General features: G+C 28.0%; 4 protein-coding genes and 1 long non-coding RNA gene across 5 annotated transcripts; 1 reads left to right on the plus strand and 4 right to left on the minus strand.

Moving 5' to 3' along the window:
- Positions 1–402: 402 nt before the first annotated feature.
- LOC145962455 (uncharacterized) lies at positions 403–1,828 on the minus strand. Its single transcript, XM_083083511.1, has 5 exons — positions 1,817–1,828; positions 1,472–1,607; positions 1,154–1,273; positions 673–782; positions 403–585 (listed from the first exon to the last, which is right to left on the minus strand). The coding sequence occupies exons 1-5, from the start codon at positions 1,826–1,828 to the stop codon at positions 403–405; spliced, it is 561 nt and encodes a 186-aa protein (XP_082939637.1).
- Positions 1,829–4,362: 2,534 nt separating this feature from the next.
- Positions 4,363–6,042, minus strand: LOC145963001 (uncharacterized). Its single transcript, XM_083084560.1, has 3 exons — positions 5,993–6,042; positions 5,106–5,544; positions 4,363–4,815 (listed from the first exon to the last, which is right to left on the minus strand). Exons 1-3 carry the CDS (start codon positions 6,002–6,004, stop codon positions 4,517–4,519), a joined length of 750 nt encoding a protein of 249 aa, XP_082940686.1. The 5' UTR covers positions 6,005–6,042; the 3' UTR covers positions 4,363–4,516.
- A 2,818-nt stretch (positions 6,043–8,860) lies between these two features.
- On the minus strand, positions 8,861–11,818 carry LOC145962910 (uncharacterized). Its single transcript, XM_083084397.1, has 4 exons — positions 11,730–11,818; positions 10,882–10,949; positions 10,555–10,772; positions 8,861–9,427 (listed from the first exon to the last, which is right to left on the minus strand). The coding sequence occupies exons 1-4, from the start codon at positions 11,745–11,747 to the stop codon at positions 9,108–9,110; spliced, it is 624 nt and encodes a 207-aa protein (XP_082940523.1). The 5' UTR covers positions 11,748–11,818; the 3' UTR covers positions 8,861–9,107.
- A 1,211-nt stretch (positions 11,819–13,029) lies between these two features.
- Positions 13,030–15,676, plus strand: LOC145963142 (uncharacterized). The gene is made up of 3 exons (XR_014436091.1): positions 13,030–13,298; positions 13,724–13,858; positions 15,426–15,676. It is a non-coding gene; the product is annotated as an uncharacterized LOC145963142 (long non-coding RNA).
- Positions 15,677–16,192: 516 nt separating this feature from the next.
- Positions 16,193–17,995, minus strand: LOC145963099 (uncharacterized). Its single transcript, XM_083084756.1, has 5 exons — positions 17,965–17,995; positions 17,493–17,726; positions 17,188–17,384; positions 16,742–16,979; positions 16,193–16,444 (listed from the first exon to the last, which is right to left on the minus strand). The coding sequence occupies exons 1-5, from the start codon at positions 17,980–17,982 to the stop codon at positions 16,352–16,354; spliced, it is 780 nt and encodes a 259-aa protein (XP_082940882.1). The 5' UTR covers positions 17,983–17,995; the 3' UTR covers positions 16,193–16,351.
- Between the last annotated feature and the right edge of the window lie 101 nt (positions 17,996–18,096).

Here is an 18,096-nt window from a genome sequence, read left to right on the forward strand (position 1 = left end):
AATAATGATTGTGTGATAAATTACATTCTTACATTTTACATCTGTAAATTTTTTTACAAAAAAGTAACATGTTAAAAAATGAAAATGTAATTAATGATGAGATTATAACAGTTATATTGACAGTATAATATTGATTTATTATCAGACAAGCTACAATATACTGAATATTTAACTAAAAATTTCCATATAAATGTTTCTACAGCTATTAATAATTGTTTAATCTAAATCTTGCGGAAAGAAATATTTAATAGAATTTGACATTTTTTTATGTAAGAGAAATTAAACTTCGATATAAAAATATTTTACAAGAATATTATTGTATACGTTTATGCATAATTTTATAAACAGATTAGATAAAAAATAATAACAACAATACAAACATATTTCTGTAACACAAAGAAATCAATGGTCTTTGTGTACAATAGTTTTGTAGATCGGAATTTTAATCGGAATCGGTTTTTCGACCGGAACAGGAACGTGTTTTACTACGTGAAACGGCACCGGTTTCTCGATCTTAATCGGTATTATTTTCTCGACGGGCGTTGGTACTTTTTTCTCGACTGTCTTAATTATTTGCTTCTCCACCTAAAAACACAGAATAATTTTAACGAGAAGAGATAATATAACAAATGAGTTTACTGTCAAGTTGAAGTTAATTAATCGCATAGTCACCTCATATGGTACAGGCTTTGGTATTACCACGGTAACAGGATAAGGTTGTGGAACTGTTTGCACCACTGGATGCGGAATGTTAATCGGAACTTTTTTAATTGTTGGTACTCCTATTACCATGTAGAAAACAAAAATAATACTCAGATTATAGAATTTAATTATTAATAAAATACTGAATAATACAATAGACATTAACTAATATGTATAAATTAATTCTTTATACATATATGAATTTTATCGTTAACACTTCTTAATTTCGATATCATCAATTTTTTATCGATATTATAAAAAAAATCACTTCTGTAAGACTTACTTAATTTTTAAAATTATTTTTATTTATTTATATTATTTTCCGTTTTTATAAATCAATAAACTTCTAATAATTTTTTACTAAGACGCAATTTTTTTGTAAATACATAACGTTAATATGCAAATGCAGTAGCATATGTTAATAGAAACCAATATAAATTATTATTTTTACCGATGTGCTTAACCACAGGAATTACATTAGCTCCATGAAAACTGCTAATGCTCGAGTGCCAATCACTAATTTCATTTAAAAGAGATGAATGATCTTCCGAAATATCTAAGGAATGACTTCCTAAAAAATTTAGATTTATGTTTTAACACATACACACACACTTATAACGAGATATTTAAGCAATCAATAATTATTGTCGTATAATTGTCGAAAATTTTATATCTAGTTATATTATGATCAATTTTAATTTATACGTAAAAAATGTATTTTAGAAATAAATTGTGTAATTAATAAGAAACGAAATATAAATGTTCAAACCTGTTCCTCCCAGATTAAAACTTCCCAAGTCATGATGGTTTATAGAGATTTCCCCCAGCGTAAGCCCGCCTCCACCATAATTATCAAAGCCCCAGTTGGAACTATAGGAACAAGCGACAATTCCCAACAGCACAATCTTAAACATTAAATAATAAACGTCACCAATATTACAAGAAATATAAAGTTCTCTTTATCTCTATTATTACCGACTTTTAGAAATTAATCGCACAGAAAGCACGCTTTATAATTTATTTAATTCTAAATAGTTTTAAAGATAATAAATAATTGTTAATACACGAGCTTGTTTATATTTTATTATGTAAGAGATAGAGAGATATTACGTACAATTTCTTTCATCGTTTAAGATATTTATATCTCTGTCGTTCATTAATAAGAATCTACTCGGCATAAATTCGGTTCATCGTCACCTTATATACCGCCTCAACAGAGAAACAAACAACCCCACTATTCTTTGATCTCCCATACCTTCACCGTACAAAATGACGGATAGATCGATTATGATACTAATCGTCACAATAATAAGTAAGAACGTTACGTAACGTTTAATATGCAATTGTTAATAATTATTTATATACACACTGTATATTATTTTAATTACTTTATTGTTTCTTAATATAATTGTTAATGACAGATATTTTTAACTTGCCAATTACTATATATAATAATATATATAATAATATTTTGCGAGAATTCGAAAATTTAATATTAAAAAATCTAATATTAATAAAAATATCTTCTCTAATAATAGTAATAGTAAGTGTATACACACACACACACACACACACATAAGTACATAATATAAATATAATAATAATAATAATAATAATAATAATAATAATAATAATAATAATTGCTAATTCATGAGCTTGTTTATATTTTATTATCTAAGAGATAGAGAGATGAGTTGTGTAATAATATATGTGTAATAAGATATGTGTAATAATATTGTGTAATAATATATCCTCCTCTTTTAAATTAATTTCAATAGTAAATTACGGTCATTGCCGGATTTAAACTTGATTAAATTTCTTTTTTGCGTAAATTGTATTGAAAATTTCACAGTTGATAGAAAATTCCAGGCGATTTTAAGAATAGGCTAGAAATAATATTTTTACTAATGTTAGATTTTTAATTAGATTTTATAAATAAATAAATTTATATGTATTTATATTAGGTATCTTTTTTACTAACAATAAGTTTGTTAATATCTTTATAAATTCGTTAACTCTCTTAAAATATTCTGAAATAATGTGTAAGATAATATAATAGATTTTTTAAAGTTTATTTAGCGCGTAAATTTTATATTGAGCGTAAATAAATATAGAAAATTCAGAAGAAATATGTAATAAAACACAATAATAAAATTATCAAAATTTTCATTTTTTTATTTCTAACCAGTATTCTCGCATATTTTTTTTATTTAATTAAATTATTATTATCTTTATTTTGCTAATTTTTAACTATATTTATATTTTATATTATAAGCAATTGATCTCAATAAAAGATTTATATAACATTAGTAAAATATTAAAGGAAAAATATTCTATATTTATTTAAGTTTTTTTACACTGTATATAAATATTGCATAAATTACTTCTTGTCATTTTATTGGTTTTTAATTATAATAATACAAGAATCATTGAATTTATCTTGTTAGATGTATCCACAATGTTGTCAACGTCATGGATGATTTGCGATCGTGACGATTTCGCAAATGAACATCACAGGCAAAATCAATCTATTTAATGTCCACTTTCCACAAGGGAATTCTTAGTGCTTTTATCGAAAATTACAGTGAAAGCCTATTATACGAATGCCTCTCGCCTGCGCTCTACGACGCGCTTGTAACATTCGAAATAACTAATATTTGTTTGATTAATTATTGCTTTTATTAAAACTTTGTTTCTTTATTAAAATACTAAAAATAATTACATATGATAATATTGATATGAGTTGACACAAAATAAACATATTTAATGTTCTAAATGCAATTTTAAAAATAGATGATAAGTTAATAAATTAAATAAATCAAAATCAGAGAGAGAGAAATAATATAAAATAGGATATAATTATAACACGTGATGAAAAAATGAACAAATTAAACAGACGATAGATTAAAATAAATTAATTATTATTTAATTAAAACAGATGTCTGTCATTCGTGTTGTTGTACATAAGTTATAGCTAGCTATATAATATAAAGCTTACTTTTATTACTCATTATTATTGAAAGTAATAAGGAACGTAGTCTTTAATTACATTTAAATAAGCTCGTTAACTTAATTTATTAAATTACCCTGGCAATTTTTGAGATACGTGCAAAGCTAGCAAGGAACTGGCAAAGGATGTTTATTAAATAAGAACGTCAAAAAATAGTTTTATAAGCATTTTATTGAAAAACAACAAAACAACAATTTTTAAAAAACATTAGTTTAACAATACGCCGGTTACATCGACGTTCACACAATGTTCGTTTAAACATATATACAAGAAATAAATCATAGTCAAGCATAGATAAGCATTCGACCAATGGAACAAAACACGACCTGTTTTTCGTAAAGTTTCTCTTATTGACAGCAGGAATACTTTATCGGAGTTAAAAATGAATATACATCTGTCAATATAATGCTTTGTTTCGGTTCGATTCAATTGGTTTTTAAGTATCGATTTTTTCATCACAAGAAGATAATATTTTATCACGTAAAATTTGAAATTAATTGTTTATAATAAAATGCGATTAGATTAATTCTAAACAATCTTAACATTTAAAATATTTAAATATTCGTAATGATTTTCCAAAAATCCCAAACATATACATTTCATAACAAAAACAAGTTTGCTCAAAAAAATATTTCTATGTAAATCGACCATTTTCGTCTCTTCTATCACAAATCATAATATATTTTTAAGATAAATATTTTAATGGATCTAATTTAATTTAAATCCATTAATCGAAAGGCATAGATTGCTAAAGATTATCTATGAATTGTATCATGCTCCTTTTTCTCTTATGTTAAACATACATTAATGCTTTTTTGCGTGATGATAAATAGTCTTGTAAACGGGAATTTTGATGGGATATGGTTTCACGACTGGAACAGGGATATGTTTCTCGATCGTAATGGGAACCGGCTTCTCGACGGGTACCGGTATGTGCTTCTCTATAGGATAAGGAACTTTCTTCTCTACCGGAATCGCTACCGTTTTTACTATCTGTATAGGAATATGCTTTGGTACAGGAACATGAACAGGATAAGGTTGTGGAACACCAACTGCTACCGGATGTGGCACGGCTATCGGTACTGATTTTGGAACCGGTACACCTGAAAAAAATTTATTTTTCTATTAAAGGATGTTTTTTAGAACATAAAGATAAAGCGAGCAAAAAATAAATGTATAACAAATTTATTTTTGTTATAAATTTGTGTAAATATTTAAACTATTTTAATCTGTTAAAACTCATACGGAAAAATGAAAAGATAATATCTTTATATATTCAGAGTTCTTCATATATGTAATATTAAAAAAAATTTATATATATATATACATTTTTCTATAATAAATTTCAAATACGATTCGAAATCTAGAAAAGAATGAAAGTAAGAATACTCACCGATGTGTTTATAAACCGGTATAGCTACGGGTTTTGTCACTTCGACATGTTCGGAAACAGGAACACTATGAACGTAATTATGTCCACTGTCCAGCGATATTCCATGACCGCCATCATCACTGCCATGACCACCATCATATCCACCACCGGAAGAAAAATCCTGATGACTACTGTCAAGACCGCTGGATGATTCTAAATGCCCACTGGAACCACCACTGAAATCACCCCCATGATCGCTCCCATAATCACTGCCACCGTAGCTACCCCCGTAGCTACTTCCGTAACTGCTATCATAACCGCTGCCGGAAGTACCAGAAATCTCTTGATCGGATCGATCGATTGTGGGCTGGATCTTGAATATTTGCATCATATAGTGTCTGCCATCCTGGTCCACGATTACCGGCGCAGCCGCAGCCAGAGACACCAGAGAAAGAAGCACCTGCGTTTCGTACAAAATGATGTTATCAAAAATAAGAGATGCATACTCTAATTTGTGAGAAGTGTGATAATAACTTGCACAGAAAAATTCTTTTATATGTATAAAGCCTTTTATATGTATAAAGCATTAATACATATAATTAAATAAGATTATTATTTGGCAACAAATAAAAAATTTAAACAAATTTTTTGATCTTATGTTCTTTTAGTAATAAATTAATTTCTGCGATCTCTCTTTCTATTATATTATGTAAATATTAAATGCATTATTTGTTGATAAAAGTTAGTAAAATTTGAACAAAATCAATTAAATAATCAATATGGATTAATTAAATAAATCAATACAGATCAGATACTGAGAAAAAATTTCTATATAAATTTACGATGTAATTTTAATCCGACATAAGTTTTATCATATTTTTAATTATCGACACAATTATCGTACTTACGATTCTACTCATATTCGAACACGTGTATTTTGCTCTGTTGATAGCACAAGTCTCTTGTGCGACTGATACATGTTCGGCTATTTCTCGTCTTAATATACCGTGGGGCCTTTCACTGTGATTTTGTCTCACTTCGTACTGCGGCGAATTACACTCGCCATGTGCAATTGTCTACTCCATGCGCGCATGAAAATAATTGACCATGTCCTTGCGGCCTTCACATTGACAATGAATTAGACATTTTCTATTCCGTCACGCAGTGAGTGTCAACGCGAATTTGCACATTCGCCGCCTTTACTGTAATCTATATCACTGCATTAACATATTTCCTATAGGAATCGTTAAATTTTGCATTTGTTAGAAAATCTCTACCTTCCACAGTTCATTCAGTTATTTTAATTTAATTTGTTTTTATCATATAATCTTTTTCATTCCGTTATTAATGTCTTTAAAGGGATAAGTTTTGTTAAAAGTTATTTATAGTTAGTTTATTTGTGAGAGATAGAGAAAGAGGAAGGAGAGAGAGAAAGGAAGAGAGAAAAAATGTAGTAATATCTTTATAGAACTGTGTAATTTATTATTTGACGAACAATATTTAATTTAATGAATTATTTAGTTACAATTATGTGGTATATTGTAACGTTTAATTTATTTAAAATTTTAATATTTTTCTAATAAAACAATTATTCGAGGATATGCAATTTAAAACATATTGAAGTAAAAAATATTTATATTCAGTGTAATAATTTATATCGTGTTTTGCGATGAAATTAAATTTGTAACATAATGGTTATTAATTTCATTGAAAATAATAAAATTTATAAAACACAATAGATCAATTTTTTTAGCATACGCACGCGTGCATTAATTTTTAACCATGGGAAGAGAGCATAACGAATGTGTAGACGATGCATCCAGATGCACATAGTGCACTAATTTTTTATTATTATAGTAATTAGCAAGATAGCTTAAGTACTGATGATCTAATGCATGCGATTTTCTCTAAAACTTCCACGAGATTTTATCGTTTAATTTTATTTAAAAAAATATATATGATAAAAATTAATTCCATGTTCTTAAATTTAACATAATTATATTTATGTAATATTTTTTTATGTGAAATATCAAATAAATCGTCAATTTTTGCACTTCACAAAGGTATAATTGAGATATAATTTATATCTTTCCATAGATATATATCATTTTAAAACAACTAAATATACTAAATATAAACGTATAACATTTTTAGATCTATGATAAAAAATTTTAAGTATAATAAAAAAGAATTAAAATAAATACTTTTACACATTATAATCAGTTTAGTTGGACTCGTTAAAGAAATGAAATTTCTTACTGAACTGTAACCACTTTCAAAGAATCGAAACTGAATTGCAATTCATATAATAATTAATCATGTGAATTATTTAAAGACAATTGTAAAATATATTAAAAAACATATTATAAAATATTTTTAAAAATCTTTGATCAATTGCTGACGTTTCAGTTAATCATTAATTTAAACCGTCTTTATTATAATCTCCTATGATAACATGTCGGCGGAAATTACACGGAAATGAAAGGAAGTGAACGTCTACATAATGCGCGTAAGGTACATTATACATCATAGTATGGCTATAAATCTATTATATACAGACTCAATAACTTTCTATGTAGCCTTTCAAGCTAAATATAAGACAGCAAAAAATTGGCAAAAATGCTAACAAATTATTGAGACATTCTGTATATTACACATTAAATATACATTAAGAAATATAATACAATACAAACAGAAGGTGATTCTTCGTATAAAAATAAACTGAAAAGAGTAAAACTAATAAATCGAAAAGTGTAAGGTTAAAATTATTTTATACGATATTTTTTTTCCAGAAAAATTTATTTCTTTATTTTCACAAATAATGTTTTTCCTTGATTTTTAGAATTGATATATGTATTAAAGTTAATGTAAAATTAAAAATAAAAAACATTACTTTATTTACATTTATAAAAAGTTACATTGCTTTTTAAAATATATATAATGGCATTCCTTTATATATATAATCATATTTAAAAAAATAATATATACATTCTAAAAATGCATAAATGTTATACATATTATTATTAGTAAACAAAATAATCGATTTTTCTATAAAAAAGGAATGCAATAGTTTTATGGAAAAAAACTTGCGTAAAACAAAAGAAGACAAATATGAAATTTAAAATTACTGTAAAGCTATTTAAAATTTTTTTTCTCTTAATTAATTTTATTATTACATAAAATGTTTTTATCAATTTTATTATTACTTCTTTATAAGCATCCCACCAGGAGGGAGAATGAGAAAAGGAGGTGGAAGTAAGGAATAATAGCGGAAAATAGAGAACGGGAAGAAGGGAATGACAAAGAAAAGAGTAAAAGGTAGAAAAAGAGAAGAGGAAGAAAAAGGGAAAAACGGAAGCAAAAGGAGGCTGAAAGGAGAAGATTGGAGATTTAAGAAAACGGAAAGGCGAAAAAGAGAGGTGAAGAAAGAGTCAGAAGGATATGAAAGGGAGAGATGAGATAGGGAATATATAAAGTGAGATGGAATATGAGAGGGAATATATAAAGTATTGTATAGTTAATATACAGAATTGTGTGTGTGTGTGTGTGTGTGTGTGTGTGTGTGTGTGTGTGTGTGTGTGTGTGTGTGTGTGTGTGTGTATAAAGATTCGGGGTTGCTCCTTTCAAACCCCAAAGGGAAGAAATAAATATCCTTTATTCTTTTCATCTTATTACTTCTTTATAATTTAAGAAATGGATAATGACAAATATATAAACATACCATACGAAATGTAATACGACATTTTTTTATTAAATAAGATTATTATTTGGCAACAAATAAAGAACACATACATTAACAACTATAACAAAATTGGCGTTATAAGAAAACGCGAACGAAAAAATAAACATGGTTCTCTCGTATTATCAACGATGAATCTCTTTGTTTGGCAATATTTATTCGAGAGAAGAATCATTGCTACCGGTATCACACTCAGCGTCATCCGGTTTTCGAATATGCTTCACGAAGCAAAAATCATTTGTGTCTCTTTGAAGTCTCATCTAATACTAAAAATAGCACTTTTCTTAATATACTCGACCACGACGATGTTTCCTCGTTCTCCGATGGAAAATATGTTTGTAGACTGGTATATGAATCGGATATGGCTTTTCTATTGGAACAGGCACATGCTTCTCTATAGTTATTGGCATCAGCTTTTCTACGGGTACTGGTACGATCTTCTCTATCGGATACGGCACCTTCTTCTCCACCGGAATCGCTATGGTTTTCACGATCGGTACAGGGATAGGCTGGGCTACTGGAACTTGAACAGGATATGGCTGAGCAACGGTTACTGCTACAGGATGAGGCACAGGAATTGTCACGGGCTGTGCCACTGGAACTCCTATATTTCCAGGAAAAATAATGATTTATTGCATTTATTAATAATGATTCTTCTCTGTTTCTTTTGGTCTCTTGAGTATCGAATATTGGGTTAAGGAAGAAAATCAATGTTATTGAAGGGGATAATTCCTTTTCGTTTACATTTATAGACTATAATGGAAGCGAGAGTTCTACCTTCATAGAAAATTAATTCCTACTATTAGTGAAAGAATAAGAAGTTTATCGATCTTAATCGAATAATGAATGACAAAAGACGACAAACAAGTAAAGTTATAGTATTTTTCACGTAAGTTATAGTTAATTTTTTATAAAATGTTTTTTATTATACAACTAACAAAGCATGACTCAATTGTGATATAATGTCTTTTTATATAGTCTTTTTATACTCGTAATCATGCATAATTATGATATAATATTATCTAATATTCTTTCTTTCTCTAATCAAATATTCTATATATATATACACTTATTTATTTATTTATTTATAGATAAATAATAATTTTAAATTGAAATTAAATAAGGAAAGAAAAAATTTGAGTAGGGTTTGAAAAAATTTATATTGTATGCATTTACAAGTAAAAAAATGGGAAATATCTGTGAAATTTAAAACTTGTTATATAGCAAAGTTTCGTAATATATTTTAATATTCAAACGAAACTGTTCTTTTGCGTGTTGACTAAATAAGAATTTTCTCTTTTTACTACTTTCATAGATGATTCAAAATGCAGGATTAAGTATCTGATATGATACATTTCCTTATTCCGTTTTTTAATGAGATTTATTCATTACATAACTTTCGGACTGTCAATAATAAATGCCGATATATTATTTCAATAATTTTTTGCTTTAATAAAATTATATTATTTGCATTCAATTGTTTATACAAAATAAACTTATATGGATTCTATGCTGATGATTATCAAATGGCATTATTAACGACATCAAAATTCATTGTTTGTCGTATATTATAATGTTAATTATCTTAATATAAATTATATATGTGCGTTTATGCTGTAATTATAAAACAAGATTTGGAATCGTCAATTTTTAAAATTTTAAGTAATTCATTGATTGTTTAAAATATTTTATTTCTCAACTTATTTTACACTATAATTTATGAAATCTTACCAATATTCTTTACGATTGGCACTACCACTGGTTTCGTAATTTCCACGTGTTCACTGATTGATACAGGTTGAGCAAATGTATGAATATTTCCCATATTGTTTAATTTTTTACTTAATTCTACATGAAAATCGCCATTGTTTCCATAAGAAGAAATCGATCCATAAGAAGAGAGATCTTGCTGAATCTGTGCATTGACATTGGAGCCATAATTCATAACTCTATAAAGATATAGTAATTAGTGAATAATAATATAATGAAACGTGCAATTTTAGAAAATAATAATCACAAATATCAATAAAAATAATTGTTTATTACGCACTGACTTACCCATGCCATCCTGAATTACTCTCTATAAAACTAGCAAATGCTGTTTTTGTTAATAAACATACGAGTATCTGTATGAAGGGAGAATAATTGAATTAAAATCTTTTTAATTTAATCAATTTCAATTTTCAATATGTCAATTTCCTGCAGATTATTAAAATAAAAAATCATAAAGACACAATTAACAAATTTAAAAAATTTTTACTTATTAGAAGAAAGACTTTTTTTTTACATGACATATAGTTATTTATCTCTTTATAAAAAAGCAGTAATTGGAATATGAATGGAGATTACAAAAACAAATTTTAACTATGTAAATCATCCATCAATATAATTTTTTATTATTAAAATGGTATTTGAAGCTTTACATATGTATTATAGATATTTTATTAAATGTTAAAAACTTAAAGTAAACTTTTCGAGATACAGATGACATATATAAATTGAAGGCATCACCTCTCTTCATACTGTTACGTCAACACTCTCAATAACTTAGTTCTATGACAAATGTGCGAGCAAGTAGAAAAACGTGACAAACATCTTTATTCGCGAGCAAACATTTAGAAACATCCGTCAAGATATTCTTTTCTCCCTTCGAGGAGAGTGCTGCCGGCGATACGTCGGACTTGAATCATCACTTGCCACATCGAGATATCCGATATCTATAAAGCGCTACCGTTGTGTCGGACGAAAGTATGGAAATATTGACAATCACTTTCGCCTATTGTTCGCTGTAAAGCCGGAACTCGCGCGCGAGCCGGGCGGACGCGCCATGAATCTCCGCTTCCGCGATTCCCACGAGCACCCCCGTTCCGGGCGCACGGTCCCCCTATTCGTCTTTTTCTACTTACTGAGGGCAGACGGTGCATTTTTCAGAACACGTCGCGATGAGATACGAGCGTGAACGGGACAACGAATGGGATACTGCGGATTGATTCCGATGGACCGTCCGATTTTATATATGACGCTTTCTCCCTCTCCTATACTCATCCGGAGAGACGAGTCCGAGAGAGATGTCTCTTGTGGAAACAAGACTCGTATGCCCGCACCTATATCCGATTAGCAAATCAGAAACTCTGCTTGAGCTTACTAGACATTAAATTCAGTCGACCGAAATAAGAACATGTTTTTCCGATCTGATTGCGAACTGCATTGCAAAGGATGCTGCGAGACATTATATCAGCGATTCTCAACCGGACTGCTACAAAAGTTTGACGTCATAGCTAAAAGAGATGATCAATAAACATTATTATAATAATCTATTTATTATAATATATAATTGAAAGAGCAGATATATATGGTGATAAATAATTTAAAAATGTAAACAACTTATTTTAAAGTATTATTAATACAAAAAATATTACGTAATAAATATTAAATTAGATAACATTATATCACGTATGAAAATAATATTCAAATAAAGTTAGATTTATTTTTCCGAAAAAATAAATAATCAATATAATGATAACAACAAATAACAATTAAATTATAAGAACTATATAATAAGAAAGAGGAGAGGTATTAGAAAAGATAGGTAAGAGAAAAGATTGTAGAATATGTAATAATATTACAGAGATAAAAAGAAATAAATATTTATTTATATGTATATATGGTGCAAATATATATTTATATGTATATTATGGATGTATATGTGAAGATTCAACGATAAGATCAATATAAATATAATAAACTTGTATTGAAAACTACGGAATTTACGGAAAGCAGATAAATCTCGATTAAAATTTGAATTAAGAACATAATGTAAATTGATTAAAAATAGAGAAATTCTGCAAAATATTATTGATCAAAATACATGCAACGATTGCCTACGAGTTGGCTATAGTGATTGAACGGTGACAAAAACTTCACGATTTTCTGTGGGGGCTATTTATTCTGATTACTATAGAACTTGGCAGATATTTTTTATTATTGTAGAGAATGTAGAGCATGGTAGATAGATGCAAAATGCAGTGATCTATTACAAATACTATTGAAAAATACAGCTTAAATAACAAGAAATAATTAGTACACACGATAAGAACTGATTGATGTCATTTTATATATATATATATATATATATATATATATATATATATATATTTGTAAACATATGAAAGTAATTTTCTTTTCATCGAGCATTTTGTTCCTTCGATTGTGTCAGTTTTTGTAACAGCCATGTGTGGAAAAATGAAAATTATGCACGCACTAACTTTCTGCAACAAAGTGCAACTCATGCGTTCTCATTGATATGCATTTACACGTATTATCTTAGTCAAGTTCTTGTACGAGTGAAAGAGAAACTATTCCTATCTATAGCAATGAATTTTTCCTAATTATGAAGATTAACGTTCGTTTTAATAGGTCAGAACAAGCAATATGATCGTGTAAAATTTTCATATAAATGCAAAAAGCCATTATCAGTGAGTAATCTATTAAGAAATCTTTATTATTTATAGACACACACACACATACATACACACACACACACACACACACACACACACACACACACACACACACATATATATATATATATATATATATATAATTATTTTATAGCAAATTTATCAAATTGTTTGATGAAACATGTATAAGTTAGAAAGTTCATAAGAATGTAAAAAAATGAATTTGTCCGATGGATTTTTTAAAATAAAATAATAGCTATACGATGGATTTTTTAATATAAAATTAATAGCTTTATTATATAAATTCCAATAATTATGAACAGAATTATATATCTTTGAGATACACGCAGCATGTAACGATGGCGTCTTGTCATTTACTCAGAGATATTAATAACCGTATTGCCTGACTTTTACGCTAATATATGCTATTAAAAAATCAGGTTAAAGCTAAATTTCAGTGAGAGTGGCTCGCGCACGCAATAATAAAGGAAAGCAAATAAAACTAGGTGAAGCAGAAGCTAACAAAAAGACTGCGGAAAAGCAGAAAAAAGTACAACCGATGAAAGTATTATCTGGTACGATGTGAAAGGTGTAGATCTCTACAGTATCTTCTTCTACTGCGTTTACCGCGGTAGTGACGATGCAAAATGGATAATTGATTGCATTTAACAATAATCGCAACATGAGTCACAATCTCTAGGTCTCTTCATTGAGCGATGCCTGAAGGTCATGTGATTATCTAAACGTTTTCCTCGAGAGAAAGAGAGAGATATTTTAATGGTTTAAGTGCTTTCTCTGCAAACAATTCGCTCTTCACATCACTTAATCACAATTTAATCACGCAATTTTATAAATAATTATGTATCATTGAAGAGACAGTAACAATAATTTCTTTAAAAAGCATTAATATTTATTTTAGTTGTATATACTATTTGAAAAATAAAAGATTACAAAATTCATACATTTCTCTGATGTAAATATCGCCTTGCACTCATGATCTAGATTATAATGTAAAACATACTGAATCTTCTTATCTCGACTATATATGCTCGTACAAAGCGTAGAAAGTTCTCGTTATATATAGATTACCTACATAATATTGCCTACATATATTATTATTAATTATAAAATTATTATTAATTATTAATTAATTTGCTTATCATTCATAACATCGATTTTATATAAATAATATCTTTTACAATTTTTAAAAACGTGATTTTTAATATTTGAGAGAATATATTGAGATATTGAGAGATTGTTTATTTGTTCATGTATTGAACATACTATTATTATTCTATCGATGGTGAAAGCAATACGCACAAGTAGACTTGGCTCTACATATTCCACATTAAAACAAGCTATTAAAATACACAATCTTTGTGATGATAGCCTTTTAATATATTGAATTATTGTTGCAAACTCGAGAGAAATATTACAATTTTCTTTGTTCTTTAAAATCAATGACGTTAAATTCATATCAAACAAATAAAATTACGTTATAGAAGCTGCGTTCCAATATTCACTGCCAGTACTGAAAATCTATAGTTTACGTGACGTACATTATAGATTTTCAGTGAATATTGGAACACAGCCTAAGTCCTTCAACTGAGCTGTAAAATTATATTACGATCTTCGTTAAATGATATGAACTCCTTATTGACTAAAAATATTACATATTGAAATAATCAATCGATATCACGAGAAAAAGAAAACAATTTGCGATATTTTTGAATAATCTATTTTGTATGTTTTTTATAACAGTAAATTTCTTTAAAAATTATTAATATATAAAATTGTAATATATAAAAATTAGAAAAATATGAAAAGATAAAGATAAATATAATTATATTTATAATTAAAATCATAAATATATATAAGATAAACTTTTTGTCGTGCAAAATTAGGATTATGTATAAAAAGACATAAATTAATAAAGAATATGTTTCTACTCAGAGCAAGCAAGTAAAAAAATAATTAAAATTTAGATCTTAATATAATATCATGTTTGACTTATCTTTATTTGCGTATCTTTTTCTGCTTCGCCGAATTTTCACTAATACTATTAGAACGTAACTGTCATCCATTTCTTTACAATGTCAGAAATTCGAAATAACGGTTCATTATTCTTGCAAATGAATGAAGAGGAAAAAGGGAGGAGTACAGCAGCCGGAAGGACACGGAAAGAGCCTGACTTTGATCGAACGACTTTCTTCCGTAATTGCATGCGGTTCATAAAACTGTGGCAGCACCGTAAAGATGACAGCTAATACGTGAGAGAGGGAAAACTATGGATAACTAAGAAAGGAAGAGGCAAGTGAAAGGATCTAGATATGTGTTCTCCGGATGTGTGCATAGATTTGGAGGAGGAATACGCCTAGATGCCCGGTGTGGCAAGATGCAATGTATAGGTACTTGATTTCAACGTCACGTTCTACATAACCAAGCACTCAGACTTTACTTCCATTGTTCTGCAAATTCTTTCGGAAATGATACTGAAACTTTCACTGTTTGTATTTCGTAAAGGAGATAAATTTTCAGTGATGGAATAGATTGGAAATTTGAAAAGTAAATCTTTTTTACATAGCTTGAGATCAAAAAGTAAAATAATTGCCGTAGTTTTAAGTGCATTTATTATGAGTATTTGTTAACAAAAGTGTATTTCTTAAATTCTTCACAAAGAAATTATATATTTGTGTAATCAATATGATCATATCAAATATATATATTTGTATTAATTCTACATGAATATATCCAAAAATTAATGCAAATTAATAAACACAAATTAATATAAGCATAATTAATATTTACTTATTATTAAATATTGATTAAAATGTGAATAATTTAAAAGATTGGGTAAATTGATTAATTAAAAACTTCTAAAATAAACTGTGTAAATAATTTTTATTGACGAATTTTTATGCATAATAATCTTAAAACAAAGATAGAAATAGAGAGAGAGAAAGAATATATTTATAAAACTCTATATTCTTTTTCATGTATGCCACCACCATAAATGTATTATATGTATATGCCTGTATTAATGCAAAATGCAACATTATAAGATAATTTCAACTCCAAGGATGATGAACCGGTTTTTGTAAGCTTGCTTGCTGAACCGCAGCTGCAATTGCATTTTCTTTCGCAGCTAATACATTCTTTTCCTATTCAGACAACAATCAAACATAATAATATTAAGAATAAATATAAGAATTATTAATTAATAAGTTATAACAAATAGTAATAATATAATTATATAAATATATAAATATAATTAATATATATAAATTATATAAATGTAAATATAATTTTCAAATTTAATTAAATATTTTAATTTAACTTTATACGTGATATATATATATATATATATATATATATATATATATATATATATATATATTAAATTAGTGTTATTTTAAAAATGTAATAAAAAAATCGCGCAATTTATAATACTACAATACCTTAGCTTCCTGTTCGCTCTGGTTAATTTGTTTATCAACTTCCTGTTTTTGTAATTCTGCGGCAGTTTCAGCTGCGTTTCTTTGAATCGCCGCAGCTGCGGCGGCTTCCCTAGCCGCCGCTACTCTTTGTGCGGCTGCCACAGCTGCTTTTAGGGTTGCTAATCTCTGTTGCAGGGCTACAAGTTGTCGAGCGCTGGCTTTAGCTTCGGCCTCGGCGTGCTGAGAAATTTTTTGCGATCTACATGAAAAAATATGAAATCATAATATAAGATAAACGCACAATCGATATAATTTTACTGTCTATAATATATAAAAATATATACAAAAATATATATAATATATAAATATATAATATATAAAAATATATAAAAATATATAATAAAGTATATAACAAAATATGTAACGAAGAGAAGGAATAATCGAGTAAAATTATTAACATATTATACCTGGCAGCAGCTTCTCTCGCTGCTGCCTCTTTTGCTAATGCAATTTTCTGTTGAAATAGAGTGGCTTGCTTCGCTTCCGCAACTTTATGCTGGGCGAGGGCAACATTGTTATTCGCTTCTTTTGCTTGCTGAATCGCTTTTAAAACTTCAGATGGGTATGCGATGCTGGGTGTACCAGGCGTCGGATCCTTCAAAGCCTGTTATGAAAATTAATACAAAATGCATTTTTTAAATCTTGTATGTATATTGAATAATTTTACTATAAATATTATATGTGTTATTACACAGTTAATAAATGCACATACCTGAAGTGCCACATCATGCGCGGCTTGAACTTGAACTTGCGCGATCGCAATATCTGGATTGCTTAATGGATTCCAGGCTGAAGCCGCAAAATTTGAGGGAGCCCACGATGCAGGACCGAATGCTGGCACAATTCCAAATAAATCAGGCGACCCAAAAAATGCCACTCCGCGCTTTTGCTTTTTCGAATCTGATTTTAGCTCCACTACAGATGCAACGGCAGATAGAAGCACAATCTACAAATAGAAGCTTGATTATTCTTTATTTTTATTATATTGAAAATGTAAATTAATTTTGCGAAAAAAATGTAATAATTTTGTAAATCTTAAAATCTTCTTTCTCTTTTTTTTTCAAAGAAATTTAAATTACAATAACCGTTTTAAAAATATAAAGTTTTTTTATCTATAATACATGTTAATATATGTTGCAAAATTTAAGAATTTGTGCTTAAAATACTTTTAACTGTTTAATTACCGTTACCAAAGTCTTCATCTTGCACGGAATACTGTTGATGGTACTGAATCTTTCACAGTAGGCTCCTGATATATATACAACCTGTGATACGGGAGAGAACGCAGTGTCTCTGCGATTCACATCATAGAATTA

Source organism: Camponotus vicinus, unplaced genomic scaffold, assembly GCF_025532165.1.
Source record: "Camponotus vicinus isolate PSW18456_S1 unplaced genomic scaffold, iyCamVici1.0 SCAF_12, whole genome shotgun sequence".
Lineage (NCBI taxonomy): Eukaryota > Metazoa > Arthropoda > Insecta > Hymenoptera > Formicidae > Camponotus > Camponotus vicinus.

Bases quoted from the DNA above. Each gene is read 5' to 3' on its own strand.
- LOC145962455 (XM_083083511.1), bottom strand. The intron at 783-1,153 runs GTAAAAATAATA...ACATGGTAATAG, and splicing joins TCCTGTGGTTAAGCACATCG to GAGTACCAACAATTAAAAAA. The intron at 586-672 runs GTGACTATGCGA...CTGTGTTTTTAG, and splicing joins CAAAGCCTGTACCATATGAG to GTGGAGAAGCAAATAATTAA.
- LOC145963001 (XM_083084560.1), bottom strand. The intron at 4,816-5,105 runs GTGAGTATTCTT...AATTTTTTTCAG, and splicing joins ACCGGTTTATAAACACATCG to GTGTACCGGTTCCAAAATCA.
- LOC145962910 (XM_083084397.1), bottom strand. The intron at 10,773-10,881 runs GTAAGTCAGTGC...ATATCTTTATAG, and splicing joins AGTAATTCAGGATGGCATGG to AGTTATGAATTATGGCTCCA. The intron at 9,428-10,554 runs GTAAGATTTCAT...CTGGAAATATAG, and splicing joins GCCAATCGTAAAGAATATTG to GAGTTCCAGTGGCACAGCCC.
- LOC145963099 (XM_083084756.1), bottom strand. The intron at 17,385-17,492 runs GTATGTGCATTT...TTTTCATAACAG, and splicing joins CGCATGATGTGGCACTTCAG to GCTTTGAAGGATCCGACGCC. The intron at 16,980-17,187 runs GTATAATATGTT...TTTTTCATGTAG, and splicing joins GCGAGAGAAGCTGCTGCCAG to ATCGCAAAAAATTTCTCAGC.